This window comes from Macaca nemestrina, chromosome 17 (genome assembly GCF_043159975.1).
Source record: "Macaca nemestrina isolate mMacNem1 chromosome 17, mMacNem.hap1, whole genome shotgun sequence".
In the NCBI taxonomy this organism is placed as follows: Eukaryota; Metazoa; Chordata; class Mammalia; order Primates; family Cercopithecidae; genus Macaca; species Macaca nemestrina.
The window spans coordinates 38,667,177-38,683,366 of record NC_092141.1 but is presented as its reverse complement, the minus strand read 5'-3'; the positions used below and the strand labels follow the sequence as shown (position 1 = coordinate 38,683,366).

The following is a 16,190-nucleotide window of genomic DNA, read 5'->3' as shown; positions in this document are numbered from 1 at the left end:
ATCCCCCAGACCCTTTCCTGGGTCCTCCTGTGCCCCAACACTCCCTAGACCATCCGACCTCAGGCCACCAACCTCTCCGGTGCCAGAGGAGTCTCCGTTCCTGAACATGCTGGTCACCATCAAGAGCAGCTCCTCCTCCTCCAGGCAGCTCAGCTTATACTCGTCCATGCAGAGAACCTGGATGGCGCTGAGGTGGACACAAGCCCTCAGCTCCCAGTAGACACCCTGGGCTTCCTCCCACACCTCCCCCCGGCCGGGACTCCTGTGCTCATCTGTCTCTCCCAGTGCCCAGCACAGGCGTGGCACAGAGGAAGTGAATGGACTGATTTGAACACATCATCCTCGATTCTCCTTCCCCGCTCAAGCCCTGCAGCTAACCCATCGGCGAGTCCTGGAGGCTCTGCCTCCAAAATACTGCCTATCCCATGTCCAAATGCCTCTCACCACATCCACTGCTACTTGCAATTCTGTGTGTGTGGAAACATTTCCACAAAATTGGAATGAGCAGGTCACAGCGGCGCCTGGAGGGAATGGCTGGGGAAATGTGCCCTCGCCTTGTTATTCTATCCGGGCCCACCCAGCTGAGGATGGGGGACCTGCCACCACCCTCCTGGCAGTTCCAGACTCCTGGGAGCCAGCAGGTGAGGACCCAAGAGTGTTTTCAGCCACCTGGCTGACCTGGTCATCAGTCACTCCCACCTTGGCCTAGGCCTCTACATGGTACAGATCACAGCTCATTCCAACCTGGCATTACACTGGCCTGTGCCCTGTCCTCAGGGTCACACCTGTCTCCCAGAAGCCGTGCAACCCTGGAAAACCCAGGAACCTGTCTAACAGTCAGGTTCCTCCTCTGTGCATTAACAATGACATTGACGCCTGCTTTGCAGGGCGCTGGGAGGGTAGAGGGAGGTGTACGCTGGAGAGTTCCCCGAGGGCAAGGCCTGGCTCTGCATCACTCACTCTCAGATCCTCAGAGCCTGGAGCTGGCCCAGCATGTGGCCACCATTCCCTAAGAGTTGGATTTGATCCGTGAGTGCTGAAGGCAGGGGATAGAGCTTCGACAGACCCCCTGTGTCCTGTCTTCTTTATCTGCAGCTTACTCATCCTCTCCCCTTTCACATGCACCCTGCAGAGCAGGTGTTCACTGAGCTTCCACAAAATTCACTACATCAGCTGATGGATACTGGGGCCTGGATTCACTGTCAAAGTGTTTCTCAAAGGGTGCTCTCCAGAACACCATGGAAAACTCATTTGCTGTATAAGTTTGAAAACCCCTGCCCACAGGTCTCCCCTTGTGTACGAGCAATCAGCTCTACCATTCAGCCCAGGTGTGTGTTTGCTGAACCATCTGGAGGAAGCTGAGGTGACATGAGCTGAAGGCAGAGGGCGAGTCCGAAGTGGGATCTAGGGACAGGTATGAGAAGTTAGGCAAAAATAGGATAATTCCAGCCTTAATAACCTTAGATAATAGTTCACATTATTATTTAGTTAATAGGATTGTACCCACGTTAAATTGCTAATTTTTTTAAGAGGGGAAGTCTGACTCGGTCACCCAGGCTGGAGTGCAGTGCTGCAGTCATGGCTCACTGCTTTCTGGAACTCATGGGCTCCAGCAATCCTGCCTCAGCCTCCTAAGTGGGACCATAGGCACCCGCCACCATGCCAGGCTAATTTCTTTGTCTTTTCTCTAGAGACAGGGTCCACCTGTGTTTCCCAGGCTGGTCCCAGACTTCTAGACTCAAGTGAACCTGAACGTCCTGCCTCGACCTCTCAAATTGCTGGGATTACAGGTGTGAGCCACCACACCCAGTCTAAATTTGTTATGTGCCATGGAACTGCAAAACGTCATTATTAGGGGCAGTTGGATGGAAGGTGTAGGAGGCCACTGTAGTGCCTTTTCAATCTTTTATATCTAAACTAATTTCAACAGAAAACATTTATTTTAAAACATGAAGGGGGTTAATCATCTATGAGTTGAAAACACAAAGGCAGGCACACGGTGTTGTGGGAATTCAGAAAGCTGGTCACACGGCTGGGGGTGCTGGGAGGGGCTGGGCATGGTTGGCTTTGTGATCTGGGGGCTGGTGTGTTCCATCTGTGAAGGTCTTTCGAGCTGCACACTTTCTTAATCAATTTTCATAAGTTTAACAAAAAATAAAACGAGGACGTGAAGTTTGCTTGGGTTGTTAAGTCTTGGGAAGTTATCCAGCCATGAGCCCTGCCCCAGATGCTTCTAGAACCCTGGAGGGAAATGAGAATTTTCCAAGTAGAGGTGACAGAGGCAAGGCCCTGAGGTGGGAGCGCGCTGCTGCTCGTCCCTAGCTGTAAAGGAGCCGTCCTGGTTGGAATCAGTGCTGGGTGCAGTGCAGGGCTGGCTGGAAGTCCATGTCCACATTGTGGCTCAGTGCGGTGAAAGCCAATCTCACCCCCTCCGCAGGGTGTTCCGCCTGCCAGCAGGTGGCCAGCTGGTCTTCCTGGGATACGGTGCCATTGTAGAAATTGGGTGCAAGTCTCTTGTCCGTAGACGGGGTGCCCTGTTGTAGTGGGATATCTCCTGGCCTCCCTCAGTCCTGATGGGCCTGGGCAGGGCCTGGTGTCAGGGTCCCCGCGGGCTTCTCCAGCTGGCCCTGTCCCACAGTCCCGGGGCTGTCCAGGACACATTCAGAAGGGACACGGACCCAGCAGCTCTGTTCGAAATCATAATGGGGGAACCAAGGGCCCCCTACATCCAGGTCCGTCGGGAGCCGGGGCATCGAGTTCCACTCCAGGAATCTCCAGGAACCCTGAGGTCTTCCCTGAGCCGGGACCGGGCTGGGCACATCCTGAGTGCCCACAGGGTAGGTGTCTTCCCGGACAGCCACACCAGGACAAGATGTGGAAGAACGAGGTGCCCATGGTGGGGAAACTAACCAAATGGGCCGCTGGAACCGGGCTGGTGGGCCTGGAGGGGTCTGCCTGTCCCCCTTGCAGAGGGTCGTTCTGCCACTTGAAGTCAGCACAGGCCTCGGTGCCGAGGACCCTTGCTCGGGTTTGGCTGAAAGAAAAACAGACGTGGTCAGCGTCTCCACTGAGCCCATGTAGGCCTTTCCCGGCCAGGCCCCACCTGCCTGGGTCTCTGGAGTCCTCAGGATCTCTGTGTGGCCCCGGGGTCTGACACTCAGGACATGCCTGTAGTCTGCTGATCCCAGAGGGAGGGGTGTGTGCTGCCTGGCATGGGGAAGCTATCAGGGCATGACAGGTAGCTCCTAGGACTGCCCCCAGGGTTCGGACTGGCTGGGGGATTCCTACCACACACCCTCGTCCCAGGGCTGTTGGGCCAGGGATACAGCCCCCAGTGAGAACTCAGGTGGGAGGGGACTTGGATGTCACCCAGCCCCTTGTCACCTCACATGGGGACCCATCTCCACAGTGGGTGATTGGACCTGGATGTGGGTCACCCTCTGCCTTCCTGGGCTGCCCAGTCCATGCCAGGACTGACCGTTCCCACATCTGGCTGAATTCTTGGCTCTGGCTCTCGCCTGGGGTGCAGCCTGTGCCCTCTCCCTGAATGCTCTGGGATCAGGGACACCCGATTCCCTTGTCTCCCTGGCTCAAGGCTTGTTGTCCTGGAAACCTTGGAGGAGCGTGCAGGAATGAGGGGCCTCTGCTGCTCTCTGAGGTGGTGGGTGCTTGCAGGGAGGGGCAGGGTTTCCCACAAATGGGTCTGGCTTCTTTAGTGCCCTTGATGGCCTTGTGATGGGGAGACAGAGACACTGTGGAATGTGGGAGGCGGCTTGTTGGAAGGTCTTGCCCACATCGCCCTCCTGCGGGCACAACACATCCAGTACACACGCACTGAGCGCCTGCCGTGAGGACCGGTGGCCTCCTGTACTTTCTTAGAGTCCAGGAGGAAGAGGAGGAAGAAAAGGTGAAGAGGAAGGCCCAGGTAGTAGGGTTGCGGGTCTCGGGCACTCCCCTATTATTGACTGCCCCAGAGGGTGACATGGGGGGGGACATGGCACTGGAGCTCACCTGGGGGTGGCAGGTCCCCTTGCTTCCTCGTTAGTTTCTTCGTAGAGGCCCTAAGATGCTTGAGCACAGAGTCATCATCCAACTCCCAGGTATGGAAGAACAGGTTCCGAAACCGTGCCCACAGGCCAGACCTGGATGTCTTCATGAGGCGCTCTAGGGACAGGGTGGACATCAGGTCAGGAGAGTTCCCTGGGAGGGGGCACAGCTGATACCCCGTGGCCACTTCAGTCTCCCACTAGGCGATGCGGGAATCTTTTGTGGCCACCCCAGGGGTTTGGATGTGCACAGGAGACCGTGGCTGGGGGAATTGGGTAGGGAAGTGCTCACGACATTCATCTGGGTCATGTGGGGGACGGGCTCGGTGTCACTGTGCCTTGCCCAGCCCACCTGGCCAGACCTCCCTCTGGGCCAGAACAGAGGATCATGAGGACAGTGTGAGGAAGCTGCCCTCGGGTAAGTCAGCGTCTGACCCCAGGGCTCCCCAGGCCCAACTGGGCACATGTAGACTTACTCCTCTGAACTTTAAAGGCAATGCTTGTCATCGGCATCAACACCTGTTCTCCTTCCAGCAAATACACGTCCCACAGGCGCAGGGTGAGCCCAAGAGAGATCTGTGGGGATAGCAGGTGTGGGAGACTGTAGCCCTTCCAGGCTGGGGCTGGTGGCTCGAACTGAGCCCACTGGGGCTTCAGTCCCCAGAGTCAGTGACCTTCCCCATGAGGGTTTCCTGAGCCCTCCAGGGCGCTGGGTCAGACAAGGTCTTGCAGCTCCTCATGGGGGGCACTCATTGGAGTGGGGGTGTGGCTCCTGGAGAGAGGGGCTTGCCCAGGGCTTGAGGCTTCCCTGATCCCTCCCAAGTCAGGTCTTGGCCCAGTCTGCCTATAAGGCTGGTCCTGAGCTCCAGTCATTGCCCTGGGATGACCCCTCTTGGGCAGAGGGTTTGGTTTGGGTGTCCTGTGAGGCCCCCCCTGTGGGCGGAGCCTCCGGTGGGCTGTGGGTGAGCCAGACCCCCGGGCTGGGGAAGCAGGGCACTGCAGGGCAAGGAGGGTCCCTGAGCCAGGGTCTCCCTGTGCCTTCTTACCCCGTCATTCAACGTCTGGAGAAGCCAGCCTAAGGAGGAATCCTGCACGCAAAGACCTTCCTTGTCCTGATGGGAGGAACAGAGGTGCTCAGGGCCCCCTGGGCTGCCCTAAAAACCTCCCTCTTCCAGGGCCTCTGAAGACCCTTCCCCTAGTGCAGAACACTGGGCGGTGTCCAGGGCTCCCCACAACACCGGCCCCTTCCCACACTCCCGGTGGACACACTGCCCTTTGCCCTGCTCTGCGGGAGCTGGGCCCCCATCCCTGTGCCTCTGTCTCCTCCAGGGCAGGAAAGGAATCCAACTCCCAGCCCATGGAGAACCCGACGTCCCAGGTCAGGCCCTGGCTGGACTCATCCAGTCACCAGCCCCACCAGGGGCTCCAGTCCCCGTTCCTCCAGCGCCACGGGAGGCAGAGTCTCTGGGGAAGAGCCCAAGCTTGCTCGCCAGATGCCATAAACTCACCAGATGCCACCTGGTCTTGTGTTGTGACGTGGGGACCACATGCTCCTGATGGTCTTGGAGGCCCTGGACTGTCCCGCCATTTGGGCTGTGGAATCCTGAGAAGCCCCCAGCCCATCAAGAAATCAGAGCCTTCCCCCAAGATGTGGAGCCATCAGCAGGAAGAGCTGGGCAGCTGGAGAGGCCACCAAACCTCAAGGCCTTTCACCCTCCCATCTGGTGACCCACCATGCAGCCTTTGCTCTGGGGACGTGGGGCAGGAACATCCCCTGGAGCCTGGCTGGAGGTTCCCCTGGACGCCTCCTGGACCAGGGTGCAAAAAGGGCAAACATGACTTGAGGCCACCACACGGCAGCCAGAGCAGGGTGGGTGCTGGGCTCTTGGTCGTCTCCTGGAAGTGAGTTCAGGCCAGGGGACACGGGTTGGGGAGATGCTGCCACCTGGGATTGGTCGGCCCATTCATGGGCACCAAGGGCAGCAGGATTCTCAGGGATTGGAGAGTCAGCTACACAATCAGATCCAGAGGGCGTGGCAGCAGGACACAGAGGGTGGCCACGGGGAGGATGAGATGCCCTCTGCTGATGGGGATGAAAGGCGTCTGACTTGGGCTTTGGGGTCAGCCGCGGACCCCTGTGGGACCCTCAGCAGAGACATCCTAAAGACTCCCAAGGAGCTGGCCAAGGAAGGTGCCTTGGCTGAAAGCTGAGATCATCTGGCCAGGGTGGCCATCCCTGGGTCTGACTGCATGAGGTCCCTTGGGCACCTGTTCACCTACCCTGCAGGGAGTGCCTCTCCCTGGCCAGCAGCTGCACCAGTGCCCAGAATGCATCCTCCTCAGGCAGATAAAGGAGGAACAAGGCCGCGATGTGGCTCAGGTCCCTGCAGTAGCCCACCTCCTGCAAGAGCCAGAGTCACCGTGAAAGGATATCACCTGGGAGGACTAAGGTCACCTGGGAGGACTCATGTCATTGGAGAGGGCAGAGGTGACTGGGGAGGCTTCCTCTGATGAAGAGGCTTCCTCAGGATGCAAATTCATTTCATGACAAGAGCCAAGTCCATCAGGCACTTCAGCACCTTGTCCAAACTGTCTCCTGATGGCACCATCCCGCATGCGACCCTGCCAAGCTCCTGGGCTTTGGGGCAGCCCCAAGAGGAGGGCATCATTTCTTGTTCTGAGAAGTGGTGGTCAGACCCAGGTGACACCAGGAGTCCAGGTCCCGACTCCTTTGTGTCTCAGCTTGACCCCTTGAGACCACCCCCTTGCTTGGAGGTTTATGCCAGCAGTGAGCCGGAGTCCTACCTCCTATATCCTGGTGGCTCACAAATACTAATTTTAAAAGAAGCAGCGACACCCCCACCAGACACCCACTCCTGTGAACAGGGAAATACTGCCCGGGAACGTCACTGCCGGGAATACTCACCGGGTTATACTCCGAATATGCCAGGAGGATGTAGAATAGTTCCCGCTGCCTAGGAAAGAGAGAAATGAGGCTTTTGTTTGTTTTGTGCAGATGCCGTAAGTTTCACTTTGTCTACAAAGCCTAACAACAAATCCCACTTTAGGTTCAGATGATTCACCAGATAAGCAGTGAGCTCTTCAGGGCCTTTGACTTTGAGGAAATGTTTCAGTAAAATCCACATCTGTGACATGCAGATAGCCCAGTTGTACAGTGACTTGCCTGATCCTTTTCACTCTGAATGATTTTCTTTATTTATTTTCAGTTTGCATACACGCCAGTTCAGCCTTTGGGTGTACAGTTCCTCCACGGTTGTAAACCAATGGGCAGAGTCTCCTGGCGACCGCTCCAGCCCCTCCTGAAGTGACTCCTTCATCTTCCAAGTCTCCAGGGTGGCCCCTATGCACCCGGCCTCTCCCTGATCCCTCAGCCCCCGGCCACCCAGACTGCTTCTCAATCCCTATGGTTTGGCCTTTTCCAGAATGGCCCAGGAATGGGAATCCTACGTGGTAGCTTATTGGGTCTGGCTTCTTTCCCTCAGCAAAATGCATCTAGGATCCACCCGCGTTCGTGCGGGCATCACTGGCTCATTCCCTTTTCTCACTGGGTCTTCCGTTTGAAGGGAGGACCAGCCTTGCTCTCCCCCTTCCCATGTTGAAGACTGTCCCCGAAGGCTCCTTGTGTGAGTGACGATGAATCAAGCAGCGGACGTGGCATGCAGGTTTCATGTGGACATCAGTTTTCAAATCAGTGGGTTCAATATTTGTGATACTTTGGGGACACGTGGTTGAAGTGCATTGAGCTTTGTGAGTCACTGCCAAACTGGCTGCCAAAGTGGCTGTGCCATGTCCTGTTCCCAGCAGACCAGGATGACAGTTTCCAGGACCCCTAATTGCCCCAGCATTTGGTGCTGTCAGTGTTGCCTGGAGAGGCTCATGGGCCCTCCATCCTGCCACCCTCCCGTGAGTCCTACCATGGGTCCCCGTGGGTCCGGGAGAGCACCTTTCACCATTGTGCATGATTTTGTTTGCTGCCTTTTGTCTCCTCAGGATCCTCCTGGGTTCTGGCCCCACATGTTCCAGTCTGGCCCAGGGCTTGGAACCAGGTGCTCAGTTCATGGTGCCGGCTGCTCCCTGGGTCAGGGGAGGTCTTGGCAGCTCTGTCATCCCTCCTGGGTGACCCTGGCCTCTTCTCCGGGGAAGCCCCCATCCCTTTCGTTCACTCCATCTCTGTTGAGACCCTGTGGCTCCCATAGGCTTACTTGGTTCCGTATCGATCCCTGAAGAAGATGTGAGTCCTTAATGTCCTGCTCATGTCCACATCGATCTGGTGGATGTGTTCAGATGACCTCTTGCCCTTCTCCTTCATGACCTGTAGGGCAGGGCCAAGAGGAGGAAGCAGCCTCAGAACGGATGGAAGACTCCCAACCCCAAATGGCAGTCAGCCCACAGTCAGCACTCCGGGAAGGAAGGAAAGCAGGAAGGTTTCCTTCTGCACAAAGCTGCTTTTTGGCTTGTTACTGAAGCCGGGGAGGGTCACCAGAGCCAAGTTTGTCTGTGGCGACTATGTCACCGTCCGTGCCCAGGATGTGCATCTGACCATCCTACCCACCCCCCAGCCTGGGCTTGATGCTCCCTCCAGCTGGAGACCTGAGCCCCTGACACGGCCTGTCCTGTTTGTCGTGCTCCGGCTGAGCGTACCTTGTATGTTCTGGGGTTTTTCGACTTGACTTCCTGTATGTTCAGCAGGACTGACCACACTTGGCCCCGGATGTTCATGGGAATGCCCTTATATACTCGATCTCTCAGCTGTGGGCAGAAAACAACCTGGTGTCACAGGCCACGGGGCGACCCCAGTGAGGACCAGAGCCCGAGGATTCTGGAAATGGTTGGTTTTGGCCCCATGATTCCTCGTTAGAGGTGACATTAAGCTGGGAGACAGTCTCCCTTCCCAGGACTGAAAGAGTGGATAGACACTCAGAGTCGGGACTCTGATCTGAACATTCTCCTTCCTTTGGGTCACCAGGGCATCCCTAGCCTTGAGCTCCGGGTGGTCCCAGCCCTAGATTCAGATTCCCTCCCGGCAAGGTGACGCTTGCACGAATAGGCAGGCAAATCACCGACCAGGCCTGCAGTCCTCTGGGTGAGGACAGTGTGCCACCCGCCCTCTGAGAGGCTGACGGTGCCAGGCCACAGCCATGGGTGCCCGTCCCCTGTCTCTGCAGAGTGGTTCCCGGGGCCTCTCCCTCCACACATTACCTTTTCACTGTTCTTATATGTCTCCCATTGTCCCAGCATTTCCATCCACTTGCTCTTTCGTGTTATCTCCCGCCGCATTTGCTGTCAAATGGGGAATGTTGGAGTTAGCGGAGCTGCCAGGCTTCCCAGAGCCGCCCGTGGATGCTGGATCTTGGGCTCTGGATCCCTGGTGGACCCAGCTGGAGAGAGCCAGGGAAGGGCAGACCCTAAGGGTTGAGAGCCTTTGAGCAAATGAGCGCCAGTGGGCTGGCTTTGGGACCCCGGGACGTGCCATCCTCAGGCCACAGACACACCAGTCTTAGGTCAGGTCCCAGCCTCTACGTGGGGTCCTGACACAGGCGGGCAGCCACCCCCAAGCCACAACTGTGGTTCTCACTTTGGAATCTTATCAAGCTGCCAAAGTTACAGCAACCTGGGGTCAGTTCCAGCAGGGAGTGCTGCCCCTCCCAGGGACATCGTGTTGCCCTCACCCGCCACTGCCCCGGCCAGCTGCCTCCTCTGCCTCACCGACCACCCGCCCAGTCCCCACATCCCTGGACCAGCCCCCTCCCCATGCATCAGGCTCTTACCTTCGCCTCCTGAGCAGTGGCAGGAGGCAGCTCTGTCTCACTGTAAGACAACCCAGGCAGAACTGAGGACCTGCACAGGGCCTGGAGCTCCCCGAGACTGGGACCCAACCCCCAGAAAGGACAGGCTCTGTCCCTATCCAGCTCAGCGCTCAGTCCAGGAAAAGACACAGGGAAGGGAGGACAAGGGCCTTCCTGTGGGGCTGACTCCCAGGAGGGGCAGGACCTGGGAGAAGAGGGAGTGCGGGGCCAGCCTGGCCGGGGTTACTGGGGCCCCTGGTGTGGGGGGTGGTCAGGCTGCACAATGGGGCTGCCCGTCCTGGACTGGAGGTGGTGCTTTCTGCTGGAGCTGAGAAAGGTCAGGCCTGAGGTGGGATGGGGGCTGCCCAGGGTGGGCGACTGGGCCCTGACAGGAGTCCCTCAGGGAGTGACCACATCACACCACCAGGGTCAAGGGAGCCTGCCCTGAGACCTTCCCGGTGTACTCCTGGTGTACCAGGGCCCCATCCCACTTAACAGCCCCAAGGCCCTTGCAGGTTCTGACTCCCAGTTTCCACCTGCCTCTCCCTGCACCTGACCCACACACCCTGCCTTTCAGAAGTGGCACGGCTCATCAGCTCCCTGCCACCCTACCTCCCCCGGGATCCTCTGTCCCTCCATCCTATGAACCCTAAGGGATGGACTCCTGGCTGGGCTCCTCTTACATGGCCCCAGGTCCTTTCCCAGCACCAGACCTAGGGTCTCTAGCCACAAGCCCTGCTGCCTCCCTGGCCTCACCATGAAATACCCAGAACGGGGCCCTGCCCATCTTCTCCCCCATTCTCCTAGGGCCACCGCTCCCATCGTTCCCATACCTTTCCCCCTTCCCCATGGGGACAGTGAGGGCTGTAGCTCTAGGGAAATGAGGGAGGACAGGGGCAGGTGGGCCCTCAGAGACCCGCTGGACAACAGCCCTGAGGCTGGGCCAGGCGTCCCCTCACCCTGTAGCCACAACCCTTGGATTTCACTGGCGTTGTTTCCAAGTAGACATGGCCAGACCCTCAGGCTACCCCGCTTCTCTTGTGCTAACTTGGGGACAGAACTGCTGAGAGTCCAGGGGCCTGACCTAGGCCAGTCTCCATTCCCACTCGCTCCCTAGATGGGCCCCGCCCCTCTGGCCTAACAGCAACCTCGGGCTGGACCTGCAGGGGAGTCAGGGAGGAGTTCTGACCCTGGAAAGGAGGTTGGCCTGACCCGGCGAGGCAGTCCTGCCTCAGAAAGGCCTTTCTGAAAGCAAACCCATCCCTGAGCTGAGAAAGGTGCTTCAGGGGTGAGGGGAGCACAGAGGACTCACTGCACAATCCCAAAGCGATCAATGTTGTTGTAGATTCCAACAGGCTCAGGCCCCATGTCCTCTGGCAGCCCGGCTCGGTGTCCCTGTAACCCAGAGGGAGGCTTGGTGAGGGGTCCAAGGCAAAGGGTGCAAGGGCCTGGGGGTAGTGGCCACCCGTGCCCACTCTGTGCTCCTAGGGAGCCCAGGACCCTTTGACCAGGGCGCACTGGAAGAGGCCTCCCTCCAAGGAGCAGACCGACCTGTACCTTCTCATACTTCATGATGATATTCTCTCGCTCCTGTGCCCACAAACTATCTGCATCCTCTACGATTACCATCCTGTGAGACAAAATCATCTAAAAGTTACATTGTACTTGAGAACTTCGGAGAACACCTGAACCGTTCCCGCCAGGCTCCCAGATGCTGGTTGGCTGCGTAACCCCCATTCCACCACCGCCCCCAGGTAAAAAGGCGCCAGACCTAGTGTCCCACACATGCATGAGTCTCTGCAGTCTCCAGTCCCAAGCAGGGGTGGGCATCGTCCCAAGGACTTGAGGACAGTGCGACCTCGACAGAGAGTCCCATCATCCCCAAATGCCATGAAATGGGGACACACCTGCCCCAGCAGGTTGAATAGTGTCCACCTGCCAAGGGTGAAGGGCCCATGATGGGCTATTCCAGGGATATGGAGGGAGACTGGGGTCAGCGACCAGAGGTCTCTGTACAATCGGCCTCCTGGGATGCTCAGGACCACAGAGATGTCCAGTTTCCTACAGGGAACAAGATCTCTCCTGACTGCTCTGTTCTTCTCCACTCATCACTTTGGCTCCCGTGGCTGTTGAGTCTGAACAGTGAAGCCACTTTAGGAATAATGCCAGTTGAGCAGGAGGGTGTTCGGTTTGGGGGATGAAAATGATCTATTGTGCTAGTGGAAACCCTCACTCGGGGAGGGACTGGACTCCACCATTCTGAGCTGTCCCTACAGGAGGGGGCTTCATTTTCCCAGGTCGCTGAGGAAGGACAGTGGGTCCTTGGCCCCAGAGAACACCTGGATGGACCATCCCTCCTGGGAACACTTGGGGCAAAAGGAGGGCGAGGCCTCGAAAGGACCAGACAGAGCAAGAAATATGTGGAGAGAACCCCAGTGCCCGGACCCCTTTGAACAGAAGAGAAGATAGTCTCCCCCCAGCCAGCCCTCCAGGGCTCCTTCATTTTCCACAGCTACCCAAGGACAGAAGGTTCCCCAGGACAAGGGACCATGTGTGTTCAGTGAGGCCCACAGCCACCATCAGGACCCAGCTTAGGGCACAGAGGTGTTCTGAGGACCCTCCTATTCCCCCACCCACAGTGGATCTATCCCAGTGGCTCTGCCAGGGCCAGGCTCTGCCCCATCAGGATGGGAAACCTGGGAAGACTTGGGATCTAGGGCAGGGAGGTCACAGGGTTCAGGCCTGAATTCCAGCACAGCGTACGGCAGGGCTGAGAGCAAAACCCAGGGTCCTGTCTGGATTCCCAGGCCGGTAACCGCCTCCCTGACCCCAGACGTCTCACCTGTCGAATGGGTACACTAGGGAACAGCACTCACTCTATGAAGCCACCATGAGGACGAAAGAGCCAATCGTCTACACTGGCAGTGTAGAACGGGCGACCGGTGAGTGCTCAGGGATGACCCTCCTCGGTAGCTGCCCAGAGGCCAACACCACCCACAGCATAGCCACTGTCCCCAAGTCAGCCTGGAGGGAAGAGAGCAGGTCGCACTCACCTGATTCCGATGAATCAGTTGGCCTGCGTTATGCCTCTCAGGTAGAAAACCTTTGAGTCCACAAAACTGGTCCCAGATACCACCGTGCGTGTGTAGCTGATACCACTGTGCGTGGGTAACTGCCGTAGAACACAGAGGCAGGCCGGAGAGCGGATTGGTGCTAAGCACCAGTGACATTCTGAGGTCATGGCACGCATCACAGTGGTGCCTTGCCCGGGTCAGCAGGGCCCAGAGTCAGGGTCCTCCGCTGCCTGAGGCGGCCACATGCCTGCCTGCGATGTGTTTGTGTGCATGCGTGCACACCTGTACATGGGTAAACGCATCTGTGCACGTGTGTGTGCCTTCTCTGGCCAGGCCTGGCTTCCCCATTCATGTGTGCACCCAGTTCCTCATCACTGTCACCCCCGAGGCCCAGGACCAGTATCAGAGCATCCACGGGTGTTCCCTCACCTCAGCCCTCCTCGCCCAGGGTGGTGTGGGATACACATAAGGATGGAGGGAAGTGACCACTACTGTTGAATCTCAGAATACAAATGCTACTGCTATTACTTAATGGTATTTTCGTGTCTCTAATGGTATCTTTTTTTTAAATTTCTGATATTTTAACTGAGTATTTCTCACCATGACCCTTGAATGTTCTAGCTAGAGGATCCTGTGGGGAAAGTGCCAGGCACACAGTAGGGCCTCACTCTATTCCAGACATGTTATCTAAAATCTGGTTCATCTGTCCTTCCTGCCAGGGCCTAGGGGATGCCAAATTCCAGGGTCCAGAAAGAGCTTGGGATAAAATGAAGCTTCAAGGGGTGAACTTTGACCTGGACTCAGTCTGCCTGTGCCACTCAAACGGAGTCTCAAGTCCCAAGATAGGGCGTCCAGATGCCTCAATGCAGGGACCTCTGATCGACACCTGCTCCCCTGTACTCATTAGCAACCTCACCCACCCTACTCTCAAAGCACACTTGGCCCTCATATCTGGGAGCTATGCATCTGTGGATTCAGCAACAGCAGATGGAAAACATTCAGAAAATAAATTGCATGGTTATGTCTCTAGTGAACATGTGCAGACTTTGTTCTTGTCATCATTCCCTAAAGAATACAGTATCACAACCATTTATGTAGCATCTGCATTGTATTACATATCACAAATAATCTAGTAATGGTCTAATGTCTACTGGAGGATGTGAATAGCTTTTATGTAAATACTAGGCCATGTTATATCAGGGACTTGAGCATCCATGGATTTTGGCATCCCCGGGACCCTAGAACTAATCCTCCATGGATACCAAGGGACAATTGTATAAACTCACTCAGGAAGTCTGCTCATTTGAGGAAGGGCCCAGTTCAGTTCAGACAGGGACATCATCCCTGGACTACTGTCCATCCATCCATCTATCCATTCATCCATTGGCACCACCCTCTAGTGCTGTCCCAGTGACAGCCCTAGCAAGTGGAGACATTTAAAAAGACCGGTTCACGTTGTCCAGCTTTGAGGTCTTGGAAGAAGTTGCACCAGTGTGAGAATAGGGGGTCAGTTTCCTCCAGGATCCAAAGAGCGTATCAGGGCCCCTTGGGGTGAGGAAAGGAGCGCAGCCTCTCCAGCAGCCACACGGGCTGCAGTAGGATGGGGCTGCGACTGGCCCTGTTTATCACTTGGCCCTCATCAGGGAAACAGAAAGACCAGGGGGCAGAGGAGGAACATGGGGCAGCTGGTTGCCTAAGCAGAAGGCACCTCAGGGAAGGGGTTTTAGTTTGTTTTCACACTGCTGTAAAGAAATGCTTGAGGCCGGGCGTGGTGGCTCACACCTGTTATCTCAGTACTTTGGGAGGCCGAGGCGGGTGGATCACCTGAGGTCAGGAGTTCAAGACCAGCCTGGCCAACATGGTGAAACCCCGTCTCAACTAAAAATACAAAAAAAGTTAGCTGGGCGTGGTGGCGGGCGCCTGTCATCCCACCTACTTCGGGAGGCTGAGGCAGGAGAATCCCTTGAACCTGGGTGGCAGAGGTTGCAGTGAGCCTAGATGGTGCCATTGCACTCTAGCCTCGGTGACAAGATTGAAACTCTGTTAAAAAAAATAATAATAATAAATACTTGAGACTGAGTAGTTTATAAAGGAAAGAGGTTTAATCGACTCACAGTTCAGGGAACTTACAATTATGGCAGAAGGCGAAGGGGAAGCAGGCACCTTCTTCACAAGGCGGCAGGAGGGAGTGAGTGGAGAACAAGGAAGTGCCACACTTTGAAACCATCAGCTCTCCTGAGGACTCCCTCACTCTCAGGGGAGCAGCACGGGGGAAACTGTCTCCAGATCTAATCCCCTCCCCCAGGTTCCTCCCTTGACACAGGAAGGATGAGTTTTGAGTGGGGACACAGAGCCAAACCTATGAGGGTCTCAGCCTGACTTGTAGCTCTCCAGGGCTGAGGCTGAGTACAGATCTGCTGGCCCTGCTCTACAGCACCGGGGGCTCTGCCTGTGCGCCCCCATCTGCTGCTTCCTGGGGTGGTGGCTGCTTCCTGAAGAAGAGGTTGGATCTGCTCTCCTACCCACCCCTCTCCAGGGCCTTGTGGTGCCCTGGCCACATCTTCCCAGGGTAAGGGCAAGAAACTGGGCTCCTTGCCCTTCTTGTTGCTTGGGTGACAATCCTGGGGTCATTTGTAGGCCCTATCACTGTTCCTCCTTCTAAATGGAGAGCATTTTGGCAAATCTTCCTGGTAGAGGCCGGGGGCTCATCCCTGTTATCTGTTCTAGCTTGGTAAAGCCAGGTGAAGACATCTGGGCAAGCAGAAAGTAGAGTGGCCCCCAGGAAGTGTGGGTGGAGGGTGCTGGCCTTTGGGCTTGCCTGGATCAGCGTGTGAGGGGGTAAGATTATTAGCAAGTACGGTTGTCAGGGCTAACATCAGGAGGCAGTAATAATGCTGGTGGGGGTATGGTGGTGTGGCTGGCTTGGTGTGGGGCATGAGAGCCAAGGTTTGTCAGCTGACAGAGAGGCGCCTGACCCATGGACTAGCGGCTGTGGAACCCAGTGGTTGCCCTTAGTTCCCGGATCCTGGGAGATTTCTGGAACCTGGGCCTGGGGCAGCCTAGGGGTGGAGGTGGTGGGTGACAGGGGTAGGGGTCTCTGCCTCTCTCTTTCAGTAAGAGGGAGAACCAAGAAAGGCACTGAAGCATGGTCTGCAGAGAAGGCGCCTGTGCAAACACCAGGAGAATGAGGGGCCTGAGTTGTCTTCATTTCTCCTAAAAACATGCATTCTGTCCCAGGACACCCTGGTGAGGGCATGAAGCAC

General features: G+C 56.7%; 1 protein-coding gene across 1 annotated transcript; it reads right to left on the bottom strand.

The window, feature by feature from the left end:
- Nucleotides 1–3,590: 3,590 nt before the first annotated feature.
- Nucleotides 3,591–11,244, bottom strand: LOC139359291 (TBC1 domain family member 3B-like). Its single transcript, XM_071081915.1, has 13 exons — nucleotides 11,166–11,244; nucleotides 9,836–9,875; nucleotides 9,267–9,347; nucleotides 8,709–8,816; nucleotides 8,270–8,379; nucleotides 6,973–7,021; nucleotides 6,327–6,447; nucleotides 5,555–5,649; nucleotides 5,093–5,158; nucleotides 4,523–4,622; nucleotides 4,012–4,164; nucleotides 3,836–3,965; nucleotides 3,591–3,729 (listed from the first exon to the last, which is right to left on the bottom strand). The coding sequence occupies exons 1-13, from the start codon at nucleotides 11,219–11,221 to the stop codon at nucleotides 3,591–3,593; spliced, it is 1,248 nt and encodes a 415-aa protein (XP_070938016.1). The 5' UTR covers nucleotides 11,222–11,244.
- Nucleotides 11,245–16,190: the final 4,946 nt, after the last annotated feature.